The 18,198-nt window shown below is 49.3% G+C and overlaps 1 protein-coding gene across 2 annotated transcripts in view; it reads left to right on the top strand.

The window, feature by feature from the left end:
• The first annotated feature begins 4,349 nt into the window (after positions 1-4,349).
• The window catches only part of Dnah2 (dynein axonemal heavy chain 2), a 116,344-nt gene continuing 102,495 nt past the window's right edge, over positions 4,350-18,198 (top strand). For both annotated transcript variants that reach the window (XM_042282265.2, XM_015992328.3), the window contains exons 1-4: positions 4,350-4,477; positions 6,257-6,436; positions 13,161-13,216; positions 16,065-16,235. In XM_042282265.2, the coding sequence (XP_042138199.1) occupies positions 6,271-6,436; positions 13,161-13,216; positions 16,065-16,235 (393 nt within the window). In that variant the 5' untranslated portion in view covers positions 4,350-4,477; positions 6,257-6,270. The remainder of the gene's footprint in view (positions 4,478-6,256; positions 6,437-13,160; positions 13,217-16,064; positions 16,236-18,198) is intronic.

Genomic DNA, 18,198 nt, shown 5'->3' with positions numbered 1-18,198 from the left:
AGAGAAACTCTGTTTCGAAAAACCAAAAATAAACAAAAACAAAAAACAAAAAACCAAGGACATCTTCCTCATTTTCCTTCCAGATATTCCCTGTCTCTCCCTAGCTTCAGTCCAAGGAAGAGAAAGCCACATCAAGGAGCTGGTCTAGTTAGGACTGGTGGCCCACAGCTTTAATCCCAGCACTCAGGAGGCAGAGGCAGGCAGATCTCTGAGTTCGAGGCCAGCCTGGGCTACAGAGTGAGTTCCAGGACAGCCAGGGCCACACAGTGAGAACCTGTGTGAATCAAGCAGACAGCGGCCAACTAGCTCGGTCCTCCATCTTCTCCCTGTTGTTTCCTATGTGTGAGGACCAGTTCTCCTCAAGGACTTTCTAAACCCTGGGAGGACAGGATGACGTTTTGAGCTTTTGGGAGCCCGAGACACAACATCCTGAGCAGGAAGCTGAATATGGTGACGAGAGTTTATAATCCCAGCACTTGGCAGGTGGAGGAGCAGGAGACTTGTGAGTTTGAGGCCAGTGTGACCTATGAAGTGAGACCCTGTCTCAAATAAGCAACAAAACAAAATAAAGGCGAAATGAAAAGAGCCACATCTCGAGTGGGCAAGCGGAGCAGAACTGAAGGAAGCCAGGAGAAGCTGCTCTCCCCAACAGCATAAGATGAAGGGCATCCTGGAGGCTGAGCGCAGAGGCAGAGGCGCAGGCTTTGCCATCCTTTGCAGCTTACGGGATGCGGGATGCGACTTCCACCCACGTGGAGTGCGGTTTGCTTTGGGGAGTGCTAACAATATGGAAATGGGGTGGAGTTGCAATCGAAATTTCTTTTTTAAAATGTGTGTTCCTGGGTGTGTGTGATGGGGAGCATGCAGGCTATGGTGTGTGTGTGTGTGTGTGTGTGTGTGTGTGTGTGTGTAGGGTGGAGGCCAAGCTGCAGGAGCTGGGTCTCTCTCCTCCTGTCATGTGGGTCCCCAGGATGGAACTCTAGGCCTTGCCGCGGGTGCCTTTCTTTATCCTGGCGAGCTGGCTGCAATAGAAATACCTGGTGGGGGAATGCTTGATGTCACAACTGAGATTTAAGTTAGAATGAAAAAAAAAAGGGGGGGGGTCTTCCTAAGGAGAAAATGGGCACCCACAGACTTGGGGTTCCCCCTTCCTAGGGAGAGGTTCAAGGTCTGCAGGCAGGCTGGGAAAGGGGCTGCAGGGCGCTGGCTTGCCTGGGCTAGTGCAGTGTAGGTAGGGGCTAGAAAAAAGCCACAGAAAGAATGGCCACAACTGGGTAGCAAGAGTGTGTGGCTGTGCAGGGGGTGTGTGTCGGGAGTTCAAGGCCACCAGGTTCCAGGTACCCATGCTTCTCATGAGGGAATTAAAGCAGCTGATTTCCTGGTTCTCCCTCTTCCCAGTCACCATCAGGAACTTAGGCATCAGCTCCCCCAGTGGCACTGACTGGTGGGGTGGGGGCCCCCACGAGCAGCCTCAGGGGGCAGCAGCTGGTGAGTCTGGAAGAATCTGTATGCTCAGCAAACAGCAGCCTTAGTGCCCAAGGGCTGCCTCCTCCCTCATCAATCAGCCTCAGCCAAATGTCCCTGCATTCCCACCACCCCAAGGGGACTGGGGCTGGGCCAGGGTCCCCAGGGGAGTGAGAAGGGGATGGGTGTGGGGAGCCAGGGTGGGGCTTGGGTCTCCGTCCATTGGCTTGCGTTCTCTTTGGACGTCCTCAGTTCTTCATGTCATGGAATGACTCTTTCCTGGCTCCTGCCACTGTGGGGGCATCAGCTACAAATCACCTGTGTGTGGGGGGGGGGGGGCGTGGAGAGATGAGTCGGGGTTAGAGAAGAACCCGCTCTGGTTCTCACGGGACTGGTCCAGGGATGAGCAGCGGGGAGGTTGCTGGCACAGAGGCCCTGTCTCCCAGACTGGCCTCTCTCTCCTGATGGATGCGCTGGTCAGCCAGTGGAGACCCTGACCCCGTGAACATCTGTCTTCCCACCTTCTCCTAGCACCCAAGCTTCATGCCCTGCTTCCCACCAAGATCTCGAGGTATGGCACCCCACCGCACCCAAAATTTGCTATTACCCACCGTGGCCTGTGGCTTCTGGATCTTAGCCTCTGGCTCCCTCTCTCACTCAGCCCTCACTCCCCTCAGGGACCCAGGCGTCCTGCCCACTCCCTTCACCATAGCAACCATTCTTCTTGGGGTTGCTTAAGACTTTAATATCATTTCATTAAGTCCGGAAGTTCAGAGAAGGTTGGGAGAACAAAGCGCCTAGAAGTGAGCCAAAGAGGACCAAGGTAGGGGGGAAGAAGGGAAGAGGCCCCTCTTCTCCGTGGAGATGGCTCTGAGAAATCAAATATTGACAGTGAGGGAACAGACCTTATTAAATCTGGGACAGGGGTGTGTGGGGGGAGCTGTGGGAATGGCCGGATGCCTGGGTTCTGAGGGTCATGAGGAGGGAGAGAAAAAGCCTATGGCTGGCAGGATGCACCCCGGCTAAGTGAATACTCCAAGGTACAACTGGTCAGGCCCCACCCTTTGGGATGCGCTTAGGCTTACCACTCTGGCTGCTTCTCAGCTGTCCCCCAGAGCCCCTAGGGACAAGCCCCACATCCCAGCTGTGGCTGGCCCCCCATCCTTCTCTCTCTACCTCTGCTGATGAGCTTCAGCAGCGTTTAATCGGATTGAGCAGTAATTAGCAAAGCAAGATGTTTGATTACCTATTTAGCATAATGTGGGGGCTGGGATCCCTAGGCACAGCCACAGTTGAGGGGAGTCAGAAGAGAAAAGGGGTCTATGCAAAGTTCCTTCCCCCCGAGGGATTGGTGAACCTGCCCGTGAGGCTCCCCACCCCAAGCCTCCCCACAAATTTTCAGCCCTTTGGGACTCTCCCCTTGGGATTCTGACCAGCCGCATCACCCCTCGCTGCCATCTGGTTGGAAGACTACCTACGTGTTCCAGCTCAGCCCCCCTGTGCGGTGCAGCTGGTTTTAGGGTGTGGCAAGGACTCTTCCCTTCATCTCTACTCGCAGCAACAGGAGTCTGGGCTGGGCCGGAAGACCACATAAATCAGAGCCCAGAAACTCATCTTCGGGATAATTGTGGTAGCCAGATGTGGCGGCACACCCCTGTAATTCCAGCACCCAGGAGGCAGAGGCAGGGCTAAAAGTTTGAGAGTTTGAGCTACATGGGGAATGGTGAAGGTGTGGTGGTGGTGTGCGGGTAAGGGAGGAATTGTCAGCTGCGGAAGGATGGTGGGTTGGGTCAGGGTGCGGATAGCTACACTGGCCTTCAGGAGTACCTGGGACTGCCACTTCCGACAGGACCAGACTGGCACAATGAGACCTGTCAGGTGTGAAAATGGGAGGATTGAGGTGCCAGCTTCTCTTCCCATCCAGCACAGAAAATGTCATCAATTTAGCTCCTCATGGAAATGTAATCAGTGGGCTCGCTGCTGGCTTTGTCTTAATTAGGCACTATTGATGGAAGCAGGGAGGGCGCCTCCCTATTCCCATGATTCTGCTTCCTCGCGGCATTTCCCACGTCTCCCTAAAGCGTCTGGCGACCCCGGGTACAGCTGTTTTTTCACGCCTTCCAGCCACCAGGCCGCGTGGCGCCCCCTAGCCCCGGCTCAGGTCTGCCCCTCCAGCGCTCTGCAGGCTGCTCTGGGACGCAGCCTTTGTTCCTATGGAGAGCAAAGCTCCTCCCCGGCCGGCCGGGTCACCTTCCCCGGGGAGTCCCCGCCTCTCGTTCGCCCCCCAAACCAGCCACGCTTTTAAAAGCCAATCCTCAGATTCAAAAAAAAGAAAAAGAAAAAAAATTCCAGTTCCAGTCTTCACCCGTTTCCCCCGCCCCGTGCCTCCCAGCAATCCTAGACCCCAATCCGGGCTAAGAAGCGGGAGCAGCGGGAGGGCAGGGGTGCTCCAGCCCCGGTTTTTCCCCTGGACCCAGCTGCAGCCGCGGCTGCCTGGAAATCCTGGAGAGCTTTCTAGAAGGCGAACGAGCCTCGCAGGCGAGACCCCGAGCGCCACCTGCTGGACCCGTGCAGGCCGGAGCCCGTACACCTGGGGGCCGGGGTCGGGCGTTCGGGTCCCCGGTCTTTCCCACGTCCTGCGGGACGGTGTGTCGTATTGTTGTCACCCCCAGCCCCTTCCAGCTCAGTCCTCAAGTCCAGCCCGGAGCCGTGCCCCGCGCCTTCGGCCCCCAGACTTAGTAGCTGTCGAAAACCTTAGCCACCCCCGCCCCTCGCGCTTGCCCTCTAGGCTCAGGTCCACGCGGGAAAGACTCGAGCGGGGTGGGGCCGCAGAGCATGTGCGCCTGCGCAGTGTCCGCGGGTTCCCGCAGACCCCGCCGCTCGCTCTCCCGGCCCCGGGTTGCCATGGCGACGCGTGCCTGCCGGCGCGGGCTCGGGAGGGCCACGCGGGGCAGCTTTCTTGGTTGGTGTGACCCAACCGTCGGTCTAGGGAGGAGAGGGTCGGCGTGGTGAGGTGTGTGGCGGGGCAGAGGGGAGGAAAGAACGCGGGGGAGAAGGGGCAGCCCCAGGGGAGGAGCTGGGACGGAGAGGGGGTGGGAAGGGACAGCTGGGGGGGGGGCGCAAGAGGAAGAGAGAGGGCCCGTGAAGATGGGGCAGTTGGGGTAGTTGCGCGGGGAAGAGATTGTGAGGGAGAGTCTGCCCACTGGTGACCAGTTTTTCCAGCAACCCTAGTGAGTGCCCACAGTGTGGGCTCCACTGGGATGTCTCCCGGGGCCTCACTATGGGGCTCCGCAGAGCTAGGTGCTCCCTCGAGGCTGATGAGGGAAGCCGCATTCTTGTAGTTGGTTTTATTGATTTGTTGGTCTAACAGACCGTTTTTCCTTGGAGCAAAGTACAAATCCTTCAAGTTTGAAATTCATAACCCATGATCAATGCCTGTGGCAGCCTGTGGGGAGGAGGAGGGGAAGCCACAGGTGGCTGCCAGCCTCTCGCTGAAGGAAGAGGGAGTGCCCAGCATTCTAACGTGTGTTCCTGGAGGTTCTGTGTCCTGCCACGGTTGCTTTCTACCTCTCCCCCCCCCCCGCCCCCCCCAGGACCCTCTGGGTCTTCCTCGTGCCCTCCAGGTCTTTGTCGCCACTGCACAATTTGAAATTCATTATTGGATGGCTTTTGTCCTTCTTGGTTCCAGGTTGTTCTCAAGGACATTTGGAATCTAGTGACCCCGGTGTTCTATGCTTGATGTAGACTTAGCTAGCAGGACTAAGAAACCTCAGTACCCACAAAACAGGATCCCTACCCCCTGGGAATTAAAAACTAGCCGGGCGGTGGTGGCGCACGCCTTTAATCCCAGCACTCGGGAGGCAGAGCCAGGTGGATCTTTGTGAGTTCGAGGCCAGCCTGGGCTACCAAGTGAGTTCCAGGAAAGGCACAAAGCTACACAGAGAAACCCTGTCTCGAAAAAACCAAAAAAAAAAAAAAAAAAAAAAAAAAACTAAAGTGACTTGTGCAAACGTTCTTTGTTTGAGGCTGTTGAGATTCTAGGGTGGGTAGGAGGAGCGTTTTTTCTATGTAAATAAGGAGGGAAGGAGGTCCACGGGAAAATCATCTGGGTCTGAGTCAGTGGCTTGTCACAGTGGCAATGACAATCGGTGGGAATTGTGGGGACTGTACCCCTCTCCCAGAGCCTCCTCTCATTCAGGATCCTGCAGGGTGGCGTAGCTGGAGGGTTGGTGAACATACCTCAGCTGTGTTCCTGTTGACTGTACATTTCCCATGCTCTTCATTAGTGGGGTTTCTTTTATCCTAAAAAAAAAAAAAAGATTTATTTTAGTTTATGTGTACACATATGCATGCAAAGTCCCCAGGGACTGAACTCAGTCGTCAGACTTGTTGGCAAAAGTCTTTACTCAGTGAGCCATCTTACCTGCCCTCTTATCTGCCCTCTGAAGATTCTCTTTAGAGAATCTTCTGATTCTCTGAAGAATTTGGGTTATCCCGGGGTGGTGGTGGTGGTGGTGGTGGTGGTGACTCCACGATCCCTCTCCCTTTTTTAATTCAGTGCTCGGAGTCTAACCCAGGCCTTGCACATTCTAGGCAAGCGCTTTGCTATTGAGCTGTAACCCCCAGCTCTAAAGTTCTATCGGGTCCAGGCCCTGGGGGGGGGGGTATTGGTACCACCAGAAAAGATGATCGTCTTGGGAGTCTCACCCGGTTTCTGAATCCAAAAGCGACCACATGTGTTGGGAGGCTGGGTTAGTGTGGTGGTGGACTTCTGGCATCCATGTACCTGCAGATTTTGCCTTCAAGATGTCTACCAAAACTGAGAAGAAGCGAAAAGTAGGAGGCCGGGGCGGTGCCCGGGCAGGCCGGGCAGGCCGGGCTGCTGCTTCTGCTGTGGCCCCAGGAGCTGCCGAAGCCTCCTTGCTCTCTGCTGATCAGGAGCCAGAGCCCGAGTCCACCAAGGATGAGTCTGGTGAGTACTTGCTGGAACAGAAGGTGCTTAGAAATGGAGGACAGGCAAGATGGGAGAAGCTTCTCAAGTGGAGTGTTTTGTTTTGTTTTTTTGAGGCAAGGTGTCTCTGTGTAGCTGTGGGTGGTCTCAGACTGGCCATGTAGACCAGGCTGGCCTGGAACTCAACAGGGATTAAAGGTGAGCAACCACCATGCCCAACTCAGGAGTGTCTTGGGGCCGGGGAGCCCGACCAAGAAGCAGGACCAATATGACATTGTATTTGTAAGACTTCAGCAGAACCTCTGCCCTACTCATTTTTGGTTTTTGTCTTTGTCTTTGTTTTTTTTCTTTTTTCTTTTTATATGTGCACATGTCTTCCTCCTGGCCAGCCTCCTATTTATTCTGTTTTAAAATTTCCCATCAGTGTGCCAGGAGTTCACCAGCCAATGCTTTTCTCTAGCCTCTTCCTCATTTCAAGTGTTCCTGGTTGTTCCCACCCCACTGTAGAGGGTTTGATCTCTTCCTTTTTCCCATTTTCACCCTGGGTGGCAAAACAAATAGTGTTTTTCTTCCATTAAGCCCATCACCATGGAGACCCAGCCTGCGTTGCCACCCTTTGAGTCCTAAGCCCGGCTGATGCTTTTCCACCATCTGTTGAAAGCTCCTGTGTTTTTCTTCCTCCTCTTGGCAGAGACTTGGTGGATTGTGAAGGTTCAGGTTCAGGGTGACAGGAAAAGAAGCCCTACATGGTGGGAACAAAGAGCGTAAATCGGCTGCCTCTTGTGGATTTGATCCTGGAGCCGGCGTGGGTGGAGGGCTGAGGGGGGTCCCGGTTGCTGCCAATTGTCTTCCCTTTAGATCGCTGTCCAATGCACGAGACAGAGAGCCAGGTGCAGCCCTCACCTCTGAGATGGGGCTCGCTGGTAGTGCTGCGTCCTGTAAAGACGAAGAGACATAGAATCTTCTGCTTTTTTTTTTATACATTTATTTATTTAATAATAATAAGCATCACTATTAATTATTATTTTATTATATGTATGGGTGTCTTGTTTGCATGTTTGTCTGAGTACTACATGAGTGTCTGGTGCCTGAGGAGGCCAGGGCATTGGATCCCCCGGAACTGGAATACAGATTATGAGCCCCCATGATGCTGCTGAAAGGAACCCCAAGTTCTCTGGAAGAGTAGCCAGTGCTCTTAACCACCTGAGTATCTCTCCAGCCCCTCTTTATTTAATTACTTACTTACATATCGAGTGTGTTGTGTAAGTCATGTCATGGTGCGTATGGAGAGGCCAGAGGACGGCTTGTGAGAGTTGACTCTGCCCTTCCACAATGTGGGTTCTCGGGATCAGACCTTCTCTACTGACCCGCTCCTCACCTCCTCTTTCCTTCAGTGTTAAGGGCTGAACCCAAGGCCTCGTGCATGTTAGGCAAGTGCTTTACCTCTGAGCTATGTCCCCAGCTAGAATCCTCCTGTACTGGGAATAGACTTAGGGCTGTAGGCATGCTACACACACACACACAAACACACACACACACACACACACACACACACACGCACACGCACACGCACACACACACACTGAGATGGGTTTTTTTTTCTTATGTCTCCCAGCAGCCTTGATCTTTCTTCTTCAGTCTCCCAAATCCTGGGACTGTAGACCTGATCCTTACTAATATTAATATCCATGGCTAAGGGGTCAAGTGCAGGTCTAGGGAAAGGTCCGTGAAACTACTCTAGGATCTAGTATTATAGACAGGCACAGCGTTATCTTCTCTGGTGTTTCCTGTGCTCAGTTAAAATTGACTGGCTCCAAGGAGCCTGGTGCCAGGGGAGCGAGAGGAGTCAGCAGGGAAGGTCTGGTTTGGAGAAATCTGAGAAACAGAGAGAAAGTGCTTCAGAATGGATGTGTCAGCCTCCAAATACCATGGAAAACTTGTCTCTCTTTTAAAAGAACATTTTCCCTTTCTTTTTAATGTTTGTTTTGAAACAGGATCTCTTTATGTACTCCTGCCTGTCCTGAAGCTTGCTGTGTAGACCAGGCTGGCCTTGAACACACAGAGATCTGCCTGCTGGGATTAAAGGCATGACCATCATACCTGGCCCTTAAAAGCTCTTACCTGTTAAAAATTATTTATTTTTTAAAGGCTTTTAATTGTGTGTGTGTGTGTGTGTGTGTGTGTGTGTGTGTGTGTGTGTGTGTATGTGGGTGTGGAGGCCAGAGGTTGACAACATTGGATGCCATGCTCAATCACTCTCATTATTATTATTATTATTATTATTATTATTATTATTATTATTATTATTATTTTGGACAAGGTCTCTCAGTGAACCAAGAGCTTGCTGATTGGCTAGACTGGCTGTCTATCAAGCCCTAGGGATCCTTTCATCTCTGCTTTCTCAGCAATGGGATTATAAGTGCACACCCAGCTTTTTACATGGATGCCGGGGATCTGAACACAGATTTGCACAGCAAACACTGACTGACCCAGCTCCCAGCTCCCAGACAGCCTTTTTACATTTGGGGTGAGGGGCAGGGCTGGAGAGATGGCCCAGAGGTTAAGAGCTTGTACTGATCTTGCAGAGGACCCGGGTTCAGTTCCTTGTACTTAAATCAGGTGAAACTCTGGCTTCAGGACATCATATGCCCTCTTCTGGACTCCAAGGGTACCTACACTCTTATGCACATTACACCAGACATATACATACATACGTACATACATATATTTATACAATTAAAGCATAATAAAAATAAATCTTAGAAAATAAATTTCCTGGGGCTGGAGAGATAACTTGGCAGTTAAGAGCACTGACTGCTCTTCCAGAGAACCTGGGTTTTATTCCCAGCACCCACATGATGGCTCACAACTGTCTGTAACTCCAGTTCAAGGGGGTCTGATGCCTTCTTCTGTCTTTCATAGGCACCAGGCACACATGTGGTACACAGACATACATGTTGGCAAGACATCCACACACATAAAATAATAATAAATAAGTAAAATTTAAAAAATGAATTTCTCTCCTTCATGCTCCTCGGAGTTGAACCCGGGGCCGTGAACGTGCTTTCTGCCTTTGATCCACACACTGAGCCCTCACGTCCTCCTCCTTAAGTTTTCTTCAGTTATCACCATTAATAGAAAAACTCTAACCAGGTATTTCTCAGAAGCTCGAACAGGGGGCGGGGAGGACGGCTAAGAGGTTAAAGGTCGTCACCCCCCCCCCACCCCCCACCCCCCCCCCACCCCCGCCCAACGACCTGAGCTCCATGTTTGGGATGCACACGGTGGAAGGCAAGAACCGACTCCTCCAAGTTGTCCTCCGACTGCCATGTGCACACTGTGGCGCCTTGTGCCTGCCCCCACCCCTACACAAATAAATGATGTATTAAAAAGATCTTCAGATCTCTAACTTGCAAATTCCCAACCCTGTGAAGTCTGGCACCCAAACTTATTTGGTGGCAAAGCCTAACCCAGACTGACACAAAGGTATTTATGATCTGTTCAAGCCACTTAGTATAAAGACTCGTATATTTTACTGGAGAACTACAGAAATAAAAGTTTGGTTGTTAACTATTGTTCTAGAGCTATCTGGAATGGGAGTCGGGGGCTTCATGCCAAACCATGTTACGTTACTTTTCTTTGTTTTTTTGTGAGACAGGATCTCCCGTGGGCCAACTTGGCCTTCAACCTCCTTGTGTAGATAAAGTTGACCTTCAACTTCTGATCCCCCTGCCTCCACCTTCTGAGTGTTGGGGTTATAGGCATGTGCCCACTGGAGATTAAACCCAGGGCTTCATGCATGCCAGACAGACAGTTTACCAACGTAGCTGCATCCCCGGGCCCTAGGTTACATACCTTGTTACAATTTTAAATCTGTGTAACAGTCCTTTCTGTCCTGGAACTCACTATGTAAACCAGGCTGGCCTTGAACTCACAGAGACGACGCACCTGCCTCTGTGTCTCAAGTGCTGGGATTAAAGGTGTGCGCCACCACCGCCCAGCAACGTTGTTTGTTGTTGTTGTTATTTATTTGTATGTGTGTGTGTCATGGCACCTGTGTCCAGGGCTGTTCTCTCCATCCAGTGTGGGCTCCTGGGATTGAACTTGGGTTTTTAGGCTCCATGGGCGCGTGCTTTTAGCTGCGGGGTTATCTTGCCAGCACCAGCTTTTTTTTTTTTAAGATTTATTTTATTTTCAATGGCTTATATGTATATGTGTGTGTGTGTCTGTATGGGTATTGTTCATGTGTGTTCATATGCTAGAGGAGACCAGAGGCATAGAGAGACCCTGAAGCTGGGGTTATAGGCAGCTGTGAGCTGTCTGACGTGGGTGCTGGACGTCAAACTCTGTAAGAGCAGTATGTGTTCATATATATATATATATATATAGTCAGGGTCTCACTATGTGGTCCTGGCTGGTTTGGAACTCACTATGTAGACCAGGCTGGCCTGGAACCCACAGAGACTCACCTGTCCCTGCATCCTAAGTGCTGTTTTTAAGATGATCTCATGTAGCTCAAGCTGGCCTTGAACTGACTCTCCTTTTCTGCTCTCTCTCCACTGGGAACACATAAATATGTGCACCACTAATCCTGGATTTCAAACGGCAATTTTAAAAATCAAACACGTTCATACAACACAACCCAAAGATACACTAATTTGATACTTACATGCTGAGGATCGATGCCAGGAAAATATTAAAGTCTTTGTTTTTCATAATTAAACCATTATGTTATTACAAGAACAGAAAACTTGTGTGTATAGTAAAAACCCTGCAATTCATAACATACAATAGTCTCCAATCTGAGCCGAGGTGTTTCATGCAGTGTTTGTTGGCAATGCATTGATGGTACGTGCAGTGTTGTGTGGTGTGTGTGTTTTGTGTGCAGGATCAAGGCTGCAGTGAACTTGAAGGACGCAGTAGATGACCACTGCCAGATACACCTTGGGTTCATTATGTGTTTGACTTTTTAAATTTTTTTAAAAAAAGAATTTATTATATTTTATTTTTACTTATTTATTCTCATTGTGTGCATGTGGTGTGCATGTGCTTAAGTGAGGTCAGAGGACCACTTGTTGGAGTCAGTTCTCGCCTCCCACCATGTGGAGCCCAGGGATCACACTGAGAGCACCAGGCTGGTGACTTGCCTGTTCCCACTGAGCCCTCTTGTTGGCCCTTTAAATTGATTTTGATCAAAAACCTCTCATTGTTGCTCCGTGTTCTGTTATGCGTCCCCATGGGGTTGCCACCCTCGGTCAAGAAGCTGGACCCTACAGCATACAACCAGCCAAGCATCAATATTATCCAACTTTAGAACATTTCATCCTCCAAAGAAGCCACTTGACACACCTTGACAAACTGGTGCCAGATGACTCCTGAGTCTTTACTTTTTTCTTCTTCTGTGAGTGTATGTGTGTGTTTGTGCACATGCATGTGTATGTATGTTAAATGTATGTGTGTATGTATATGTATGCATTTATGTGTATATATGCCTATATGCATGTGTATTGGTTTGACTTTTTTTTTTTTTTTGTTTTGTTTTGGTTTTTTTTTTTGAGACAGGGTTTCTCCGTGTAGTTTTGGTGGCTGTCCTGGATCTCACTCTGTAGACCAGGCTGGCCTCGAACTCACAGAGATCCGCCTGCCTCTGCTAAGTGCTGGGATCTAAAGGTGTGCGCCATCACCGCCCGGCTTCTTCTTTTTTTTTTTTTTTTTTTTTGAATTTCTGTGCACTGGTGTTTTGCCATCGTGTATATCTGTGTGAAGGCGTCGGATCCCTGGAACTGGAGTTACAGACAGTTGTGAGCCTCCATGTGGGTGCTGGGACTTGAACCTAGGTCCTCTGCAAGAGCAGCCGGTGCTCTTAACCACTGAGCCATCTCTCTGGCCCCTGATTAATTATTTTTTGAGACAAGGTCTCACCCAGTGCTTAAATTCATGTCGTTCTCCTGACTCTGTCTTCTGGGTGTCGGATTACAAGCATGGCTCACTGTGCCCTGCTGTTAGTTTGTTTATTTTGAGACAGGGATTTACTTTGTAGTCCAGATTCCCTTGGAACTCAGGGCAGTCCTCCTGTCTAAATCTCGCGAGTGCTTGGATTACCAGCATGAGCCACCACATCTGGTTTAAACGACCAATTAATGGGTTCATTCTTTTGTGGTTGCCGGAGATGAAACCCAGAGCCTTGTCCACGCTAGGAAGGAACTTGACCCTGCACTCAGAAGCTTGATTTTAGCAGCTTCCTCTCAGATCCTGAATATCACTAATCTATATTCTCTTTATAGATTTTTTTTTTTGCTGGACATTTCATATAAATGGAATCACACAATGATGTGTTTGATGACCTAGCATAAAGTTTTCGAGGTTCAACTATGTTGTAGCATGAATCTCCCCTTCATGTTTTTGTAGTGACTAATATTCCGCTGTAGATGTATACCGTATCTTGTTTATCTGGCTGTAGCTTTAGTGGACACTTGGGCTGTTTCCTCCTCCACTTCTCCTACCAGCTTCTTCCTTAGCCCTGGGGATGGAACCCAGGCCCTCCTGAAACTAGACAACTGAAGGACTACTGAGCTATAGCCTCTTCCTGTTTCTAACCTCTCCCCCATCGTGAACAAGGCTGCTGTAGACATTAACAAGCTCCCCAGGTTCTGCTCTGAAGCCTTTTGGGGACTACCTAAACTGGGACTTCTGGGTAAAATGGTTCCTATGTTTGAATTCACTCTCATATCTTCATTCTCCCCAGAGCTAGTACTAGAGGAACCTGACCAACGCAAGGACTTGGATACTTCGACGGATGTGGTAGGTTTGCATCTTCCCCAGGAGATAAGTGAGGACTCGAAGCCTCAGGGGTGGGACATTGTATGAGGAATTCTTTCTAGTTAGTCACTTCCTCCCGCTTCTCTGACGATGATCTGAGTCCCCTCCTCAGGACAAGGCCTCTCGGGAGGAACTGGTCTCTTAGCTGACCTCTCTTGTTCCCCCACCTTGGGTCAACCCCGATCAGTCTTACGGTTAGACATCTGAAGGACTTGAACAAGCGGGTAGAGATTGCCCTGCGTGGCTCGTAATGGCTAAGGCGTTCTCTTCCCTTCTCTTCTGCAGTTCTCTTCTGACCGAGGAGTCTAGAGTCTGCCCCAGTCACCCTGAGAAACGGGCATTAAATGGTGTCTTTGCTTCCAAGCACATCGTAGTCTTGCCTGTAGTTATGTAGGAGATGAACAGAGTGGTGACCTTGCGTTCTTTTAAAAGGGGGAAAGAGACTAATAACTGCCCACTAAAAAGACTGATGCTGCGGCACACGTTTGTAATCCCTGCTCTTGGGAAGCTGAAGCAGGAGGATTGTATGGATAAACGCAGCCTGGGCTACGCATCAAGATTCTGTTTCAAACAACCAAAAAACACAAGAAAAACAAGATAAAGAGAAAGTAAAACCGCATAAAGCACAAACCCAGCCAATGCTAACATCTCCTTCTCCACCAGTGCTGGGACCCAGACCCAGGCTCGACACCAGCACTGTACCTCGCCTTGAGAGGTCTTTGATTGTTTGTTTGAGATAGCCAGGAGCCTAGGCTAGCCTCAGACTCACTGTAGCGTTCCGGCTGGTCTCACACTTGCTGTCTTCTTGCCTGATTCCCAAATGCCAGGGTGACAAACGTGCCCCACACCCAAGGCCTTGTAGTTCTCGTTTTCTGAGACGGGGTCCCACGACATAGCTTAGTCGGCCTTTAATTTTCAGTCCTCTGGCTCCAGTCTCCCAGTACCGTTTTTAGTAGCCACGTGGTTTTCTGTTAGACGCACGCACCTTAGTTAAGCTATTATTCTTGGTCATTTTGTTGTTTGCAGTCTTTGTTCTCATAGTAACCCTGTGATGAATACCATCAAATCCCACTTGAACTACTCAGTGTTTCCTCAAGCTGGATAGAGCTCTGTACCTGGAGTTACCAGACATTGATAAGAACAAGTAAGAATACTAAGAGTACTGTGTGGTGGTGGCGCCCGCCTTTAATCCCAGCACTCGGGAGGCACCGGCAGGTGGATCTCTGTGAGTTATAGGCCAGCCTGGACTACAGAGTGAGTTCCAGGAAATGTGTCTTGAACAAACAAACAAACAAACAAACAAACAAACAAACAAACAAACAAACAAACAAACAAACAAACAAGAATACTAGGGGGGCTGGAGAGATGGCTCAGCGGTTAAGAACACTGATTGTTCTTCCAGAGGTACTGAGTTCAAATCCCAGCCACCACATGATGGCTCACAACCATCTGTATTGAGATCTGGCGCCCTCTTCTGGCTTGCAGGCAGAACACTGTATACACAATAAATCATTTAAAAAAAAAAAAAAAAAGGAATACTAAGAGTGAGACTGGAGAGATGCTCAGTGGTTAAGAGCACTGGCTGCACTTCCGGAGGACCTGGGTTTGATTCCCAGTATCCACATGGCAGCTCACAACATCTGTAACTCCATTTTGATGGGATCTGACGCCATCTTCTGACCTCCTTGGATACCAGGCACGTAAATGGTGCACAGACATACAGGCAGGCAAAACACTTATACACATAAAATAAAAACAAGAAATTAAATAAGAAAAGATATTGATTTAAGACCACTGCTCATATTTCTAAAACATAAGACAAAGTTTTCCTAGCCAGATTGTAATATGCCCCTACATTAGCAACAAAGCTATTTCCAGACTAAGAATTGTCAATTTAGTATTAACAAAAATAAACAATAAACTATGTCTTTGCTATTTTTATTTATATTCTTTGATTTCAAGTAAAACAGAACATTTTTCATGATTGAGTTTTTTTTTTTAAATAATGTGGCCTGTCTGTCTCTTGATCTATTTATTTATTGGGCTCTTGGTGTTTTCTCATTGATTCGCCCATATCCTGTGCAAGAAAGCATTCAGAAAACTGTCTACTATTTGCTTTTCTTTGGAACTTTGGGATTCCTCCTCATCTTCCCTGGACACTGGAGGAAGGATAGGGTAGTGTTTGCAGTCCACAGAGCTGTATCTTCATGTCGCCCCGTTTCTTTTACTTAGAGCTCTACAGATTTCCTGTTTGCTCTCCACAGTTATAATTTATTTTCCATTTAATCATTTGTTCCTTAGTGTTTTTCAGTTTTTCTTTTCTCACTGCTATGCCAACTGACCGTTAGCTGGTATCTCACAGTGCAGCATCCAGAAGGGGCAGCTTCGTAAGGAAACTGCCACCGACCTCATCCCTCTCCCACCCCGTCATCTCCTCGCTCCTAATTCCTTGATCCAGGCTGATATCCTCCTTGTTCCCATCGGGGTTGAGCATGCTAGAGAACACATCTTCAGAGCCACAGGCAGAAGCGAAATATTTGGGGAAGATAATAGCCCATCGTTTTCCTCCGTGACACATTCTGTTTTCATTCGCGGAGGCAGGGGAGTCTATTGTCTCTTTCCTTCAGTAGCTTGAAACCTACCATTCAGTCATCCTCAGCTTCCTGGCGTCTCCTCTCATCTCCCAGGTCAGGTGTGCAATTGTGGGTGGGAGAATGGTTCCTCCTCACAGCTCTGATGGCATGTGTCTCTCTGCTCCTCACAGCTCTGATGGCATGTGTCTCTCTGCTCCTCACAGCTCTGATGGCATGTGTCTCTCTGCCCTCTGTAGAAGCCCCAGTTCCTGTCACGAGCTACATTGACCGGACTGGCAGATGCAGTGTGGACAGAGGAGCATGATACCATTCTGGAACGCTTTGTCCAGGATCCCATGGAATCCACCCTCACCATCTTCATTGACCCCATCTCTGGGTTGAAACTGGAGCTGGGCATGCCTGTGCAGGTGGGTACCCCACTTTCCATGTGATCCTCCAGGGAGCTGAAGGTGCTGTGTGTCCTTATAATCCCGAGTCATGTTTTCTCTGTGCCCACGGCCCATTGAACCCCACCGTGTGTGGGACGCTGTACCGGAAAGCAGACGTGTAGAAAAGGATGATGAAAAGAGGCGGGGTAGACCTGGGTGGGAAGTGGCCAATGGAGGCAGTGTGGCAAGACGTCAGTGGTGGGATCCAGGTGGTGGCTGTCACTCCTGTACAATTCTTTAAATTAAAAACTTCCCTTTATGTTTTGTTTACTGTGTGTGTGTGTGTGTTGTGCACAAACATGTGCATGTCTTGGCATGTTTGTGGAGGTCAGAGGACAACTCATGTAGCTTGTAGGGGTCATTTCTCTCCGTGCATCACATGGGTTTTCAGGACAGACCATGGGTCTCTAGGCTTGATGGCCAGCACCTTTAACTACTGAGCCATCTCACTGGCTCCGATTCTTTTGTTTCCTTCTGTATATTTGAAACATTTAAAAATAAAATGTTAGGAAAAGTCCATTGTTTCGCTCTTGTAGGATTATGTATATGAAAGTAGAAAGGGGGATATTTAGCATCCCGTATTGAACCAAGACAAAGGAAGCTTTTATCTGTGGATCGATGATGTTCAGACCCACAACATGATGAAAAAGAAAAAATATGGGCTGGGCAATGGTGGCGCACGCCTTTAATCCCAGCACTTGGGAGGCAGAGGCAGGCGGATCTCTGAGTTCCAGGACAGCCAGAGCTACACAGAGAAACTTGTCTCGAAAAACAAAAAACAAACAAACAAAAAACCGACTCTCCACAGGGCTGGAGATACAGCTTGGTCTTTTTAGCCTGTGTGAGGCCCTACGTTCTATCCAAGCACAGAAGGAAAAAGAGATTCATTTCTCTCTGCGTCCTAACTTTGGACATCATGTGACTGTCCCATGCTCCCTCAACACCTGTGTCCTGCTGTGACGAGCTGTGTCCTCTCACTCTGTTAGCCAAGATAAACTCCCCCCCCCCCAAATCCATCACCTAATATCTGATAAAAGGAGCAAAAAGCAAAACCTGCACACAGGAGAACAAAGCCCCGTATGAGCTACAAAATCCAGAAAAAAGGCACGGTCAAATCTAGTGGACTTTAGAAGCAGAGGCGAACGTTAAGTGGGTGACCGATGGAAGGGAAAACGGTCCCGTCCTGCCCACGCCTGGATGGAGGGATCCCTGAAGTATTCCCAAAATCTCCTCAAGAGGTTTTGTGTTTTAACAAAGATTTGCCATTGCCTTAAATTAGCCTTAACTACTCACCCTCCTCACACAGGTCTCTCAGGCTACAAAAAAAAAAAAAGTGAATAAAATATAAAACACCTAATCCTTTCGCTTTAACTTCAAGAGGCAAAATAAACTGGTCTCTCACAGCGGGACACCAAGAAGTCGCCCACAGTGTGCTAGAACCAAAAGAGTGAGCTGACAGAGCTGCTCAGGCATGAGCAGAATGGGGCGAAATTGCATGGCAACGGCGGGCATAGGATATCAAGGACAAAGGGAAAAAAAGAACAAAGCGTGTACAGGAGGAGGAGAAGGAGACTCCTCCACAGCGTCGTATGGCAGTGCAACTTGATATGAACACGGATGCAGTCTTCTAAAAAAAGAGACGAAATGATAAAAGGTGAGAAAGAGATGAAAGGGAGAGTATGGATTTTAGGAAATGAATAAAGCAGCATGTTACAAAACCGGAAGATGAAAATGGCGAGGAATTGAATAGCTGTAGTTGAAAATCTGTCACCGACAGAGAAGGCTCAGGCGTCCGCCACCGCCGCCGCCGCGGTTCATGTGAAAGAAAAGGCCGAAGACATTAACGCAATTAGAGAGAAGCAAATAGACTTGCGGGGTGGCCACAGCCCGACTGGAGGGTGGACGGCAATGCAGTGTGGATTTAGGGAGAACAGACAAAGAG

Source organism: Peromyscus maniculatus, chromosome 8 (genome assembly GCF_049852395.1).
Source record: "Peromyscus maniculatus bairdii isolate BWxNUB_F1_BW_parent chromosome 8, HU_Pman_BW_mat_3.1, whole genome shotgun sequence".
Taxonomy (NCBI): Eukaryota; Metazoa; Chordata; class Mammalia; order Rodentia; family Cricetidae; genus Peromyscus; species Peromyscus maniculatus.
The sequence above is the reverse complement of the archived record's forward strand: the minus strand, read 5'-3'. Positions and strand labels throughout refer to the sequence as shown.